Source organism: Chaetura pelagica, unplaced genomic scaffold, assembly GCF_000747805.2.
Source record: "Chaetura pelagica isolate M959 unplaced genomic scaffold, ChaPel_1.0 scaffold198, whole genome shotgun sequence".
NCBI lineage: Eukaryota > Metazoa > Chordata > Aves > Apodiformes > Apodidae > Chaetura > Chaetura pelagica.
In genome coordinates, this window is record NW_009954317.1 from 766062 (window position 1) to 770871 (window position 4810).

The window sequence follows — 4810 nt, forward strand, 5'->3', positions numbered from 1 at the left end:
CCATCCTGTCAGCAGCAATGTGTTGGCTGTGTCTTGGTTTCAGAGTCAGGGCAAAGCAAAACACAGAACCAAATTGCTCTCCGTTGCTTCCCTTCCAGGGGAAGATGAAAAAAGGAAGAGAGACTTCAAGGTTGGAAATCAGAACGAGAACAGGTTTAATGGAACAAGGGAAGAGATAGTGACAAGTAGGAAAGTAATGAAAAAAATACAAGTATATATATATGCATATATATACACACACATATACAAACCCCAAAGTTAGTGGTAGCTGATGTGAGTCTGAAGGTGCCTCATGGCAGAGTAAACACAGTAAAAAGGGCCAGGACTCTTCTCAGCAAAAGATAGAGTCAGATTCTGCAGAGCACGTGGTGAAGACAGAGAGTCAAGACCCTCTATCACAGATGTCCACCATAAGAGAGAAAAGGAGCCAAGGCCTCTCTTCCCTGTCCTTTTGGCATTTTATAGGGTATGACAGAAAATGGGAGGGAATATTGAGGTCACCCTTTTATCCCCAGATGGACAGTTTGACTTGATGATCTTGGAGGTCTTTCCAACTGCAACAATTCTGTGATTCTCTGTTCTGCCTCCTGGACCTCCTTGGGGTCCTAAGTAATGCCTTCTGTCTCTCTTGAGCTTGGTCATCAGGGGTTACCACGTTACTGCCATGAAAGTAGTTTCTGCCTTCTCAAACTATAATAGGGTGCCACACTGAGCCACCACTGTGGCCTGTCCTGCATCAGACCCAGTCTTCAGCAGATCTGGCATCATCACTTCAGCAACAAAGCATTACCTTGGCCAGTGCCAAGGGTGTCAGACAGGAGGTACAATTGCTCTAATACAGATTTGGAAAAATCTGCAGAAGCACACACCTGCTGCTGCTGTAGCTGTCACAGCTACAGGCTGACTTAAACCCTGAAGCATGGCCTCGAGAAGTAAGTCTTGACTTCTACTGCTGGTGCTTCCCTAAAACCTGTGCACACCCACACCACCACAACACAAACCCTGCCACAGGCCATGAGCACCCATATTTGGGTCTGCTGGGAAGTCACCAGCCACAGGGCACCTGGAGGTGCCATGTCATTCACATTTTGATAAGCACAACATTTTACTTCCCAGGTCTTCAGGCAGCCTCCATTTGAGCCACATGTTGGGTTTGTTTGGTTTTGGTTTTTTTACTTCTTTTGGGAAAAGAACAATCTTATCAGGTATAATTTAGTGTATTTTTAAAGCAAGGGTGACAAAAGCTGGTAGATTCACAAACAGAGAAGAGAAAAAATTGGTTTGATTTCCAGGTTAAAGGGTTGTTGAGCATGTACCACTCACTCTTGTTATAAACCAGGTAAGGAAGCTCAGGAACAGCATCAGTCCCTGTAGAATATATACTGCCAAAAATGCTTTTTAGTGAAAAGTTCATATTTAAAGCAGGTTTTTTCTTTACTCAAGTGTCTGATTCCTATAAAAATGTCTTACCCAAACCTCTGAGGTGGAACTCAATGACTGAAAACTTCTTCCTCCACAAAACTGGTACATTAAAAAAGAAAAAGCACAGGCCAACCCACTGCACAAGGTATTCATTCAAGTTACAACTTTTTTGAGGCCTCACAGCAGCATCTCCAAACCAAAATCTCTTCCCTTCGGTTCTTTGAAACCTGCTTGAAAACTTTTAAGTTCCCTGCGTAAAACACAGCCCTGCTGCCTGAGTTGGTTCAGTTACCACATAAAAGAAGAGCATGACAGGTGAAACGTACCATTTGACTTTGAAGCCATACAATCAGAGTCTCTGCTGTGGAATCCGGGACCTGGCAGCGCAGCCCCTCTCTCTCATCTGCTTCCATCATCTCCAGCAAGCCCCGCAGGTCCTCCACTAGGTGCAGTGCCCGCAAGCTCCCCATGAAGGGGGAGGTGGGGGACTGGCAGTCAAAGATGCCATTGGAGTACTCCAGTGCCTTGGAACCTGGAGGAGCAAAACTGCATGTGGTCAGGCACAAGGCAAGCAGGTCAGACACCCGGCGAGGCTGAAAAATGCCAGGTGGTGCTGGCTCCCAGAGGTCATTTATCTGAACCAAACTCAGCCTTGGTGCTGGATTATGTCCTCACCATGAAGCAATGTCAGTCATAGAATCATTTTGTTAGGAAAAGACCTTTAAGATCACTAGGTCCAATTGTTAACCCAGCACTGTCAGGGCCACCACTAAACCATGTCCCTAAGCACCACATTTACATATCTTTTAAATACCTCCAGGGATGGTGACTCAAACCCTTCCCTGGCCAGCCTGTTCCAGTGCCTCACAACCCCTTTCAGTAAAGAAATTATTCCTAATATCCAGTATAAGCCTCCTTTGGTGCAACTCAAGGCCATTTCCTCTTGCTCTATCATTTTTTACTTGGGAGAAGAGACTGACCCCCACCTCACTACAACCTCTTTTCAAGTGGTTGTAGAGAATAATAAGGTCTCCCCTCAGCCTACTTTTCTCCAGACTAAGCACCCCAGTTCTCTCAGCTGCTCTTTGAAAGACTTCTTCTCCAGACCCTTCACCAGCTTCATTTCTCTTCTTTGGGCACACTGCGGAACCTCAGCTTTTTGTAGTGAGGGGCAATGTAGAAGAGGACAAGCCCTTGCTGGTGTGCTACATGGATGGCAGCTCCAGCAGTAAAGAGGTGGGCTGATGCAACACAGGACACATACCCCACAACTGTGTGCACGAGTCCTACAGAGGGAACAGGCTCTGATAACACTTTGAGTCACCCCGTGGGGACTGTGTGACCCGAGTCAGGCACTAATGGTGTCCAGAGGAAACCGTGCGTGACATTTTTTATGTAGGAAGATGTTATGCTACCCCAAGGCACTGGAAGCTTTTTGAAAGAATAAAGAGAAATATGAAGATAAAGACCAAACCACTTCTACTCAAGAATAATTTTTAAACCCAGCAGCTTGACACAGTATCACTGACATTTGCATGTTAATAAAAAAGAAAAATCTCTAATTTCCATAAACTCACAGTACATATATTTGACCTACATTAAAAGTTGATAGATATTAAGGAAGGAAGGCAACTCTGAATTCAGGATTAAGGTTGATTTAATGCAACCTAGCTAATTCCAGCTGTAATTTCAGCATGCTGATTTGTGACCTTAATACTGTAATGCCTCAGCACAGTGTGACATGCTGATGACAGAGCATCATTTGTACTGTCAACTTTGGAAACTACAGTGATAGGCCATATATGCACTTCATTCATCTCATCTGGCAAACCACAAAAATGCAAGTATTCAGCTAATTCCCTTTGAAAAAAAAAAATAGAGAAAAATCCCCACAACTCCATAGGAGTCGCTATCCCTTTATTATATTACTTTATAGGTCTGAACAGCCACATGGGTAAATGAAGTCTGTGGTGACTTAAGCATCCCAACATAAAATTTTATTTTTATATGAAACATCATCCTGCCATAACCAACTTAGGCTCCTGGAAACTCAGATACATGATCGGATCCAAATATCAGTATCTACTTATGGAAATTACTAAAGTCAGAGTTTACATGTATTTTTAGAGATCATTTTGAGCCAACTGAATCCACCTTACATGTGTCCTTAATATCTTTAGGAAAACTCATTATTTAAACAAAGGACACACTGTATGATGATTTTTTTCCCTAAGGGAAATTATTTTAAGTGCAACTACTAAAGACTTTACAACTGTGTTGCTGTCCCTGCAGAACATTTTTTTCAGTTAACTTCTTGCTACTTTGCTCCTCAGTCTGGTGACTTGTATCATTTTCTAACTTACTAGACCCAACTTAAAAACAGAGGTTGTATACTTTGTGATGCCTCTCCTTGGTCCACTTGAAATTTACAGGTATTTCTAAAGCATTTAAATGCTCAAGGCAGGTCCAAACCAAATGTTTGGACCCAGCACATTCCACTTTTGAAAAAAGGAAAATCCAGTTATTCTTTTAACTCCATGGAGTTGAGAGAAGTTCAGAGTACCCAGAATTAGGCAAACTTACTCTTCCTGCCTTGCAGCTGCTCTTTAAACACACTCAGCCTGGTTTGAAAAGTGCCTCATCCTTAGATTTCATGGTGCTGTATGTACCAGCTGAACTGTATCACTCAACCTCTTTGAGCAGCATTTTGACAGCAGTTAGAAGAACTACAAACCATTTAGCCATGCCTGTCTGTGAGAGTCTGTGCAATCCCTCCACTCCATTTATTTTTAATTGCTAAGCTATAATGCAAGGCATCAAACATAATTATTAGCACATTTCCTTTTCAGCCTGAAACTCTGCTGTCCAGGTATGAGAAAGTAGGACTGAAACAGCTAAACAAACAAGCTGTCCCAAGTGTTTACCTGCTATGATGCCATCCATCTGCTCCAGAGCCGCAGCAAGCATGTCACTTGCATCACTCATCATCTTTTCTCAGGAAGGATCAACAGCTACACCATAAGGAGCAATAAAACACGGGTAGTGCGAGTTGGATCCAGAGCCTCACGTCTGCAACTCAATCTGCAAAAGAGAATTACATTTTACTGCAAGTTCTATGAATTCAGACCGCACAGTCGCCAGAGCAGCAGGAAAACTAGAGGGGGTCATTTGCTGACCACAAGACTTGGAGGTCTTCAACACCAGACATGAACTGGGTCAAAGAATCATAGAACCAACATGATGAGCTCCTATGGTTGGTCAGCCTGCAGCCTGCTCTGCCCAGAAGTCCCTGCCTCTGAAAGGACATCCCACAGAGCACCTCAGAAATACCGTGTGACACTTCAGGAAAGCTTGTATGGAAGACACAGGCCTTCTATTGCTAAAAGCA

General features: G+C 43.5%; 1 protein-coding gene across 3 annotated transcripts in view; it reads right to left on the bottom strand.

The window, feature by feature from the left end:
- The window catches only part of PPFIBP1 (PTPRF interacting protein, binding protein 1 (liprin beta 1)), a 54916-nt gene extending 50506 nt beyond the window's left edge, over positions 1-4410 (bottom strand). For all 3 annotated transcript variants that reach the window (XM_010004134.1, XM_010004133.1, XM_010004132.1), the window contains exons 1-2: positions 4347-4410; positions 1749-1954 (exon numbers count right to left, since the gene is read on the bottom strand). In XM_010004134.1, the coding sequence (XP_010002436.1) occupies positions 1749-1954; positions 4347-4410 (270 nt within the window). The remainder of the gene's footprint in view (positions 1-1748; positions 1955-4346) is intronic.
- Between the last annotated feature and the right edge of the window lie 400 nt (positions 4411-4810).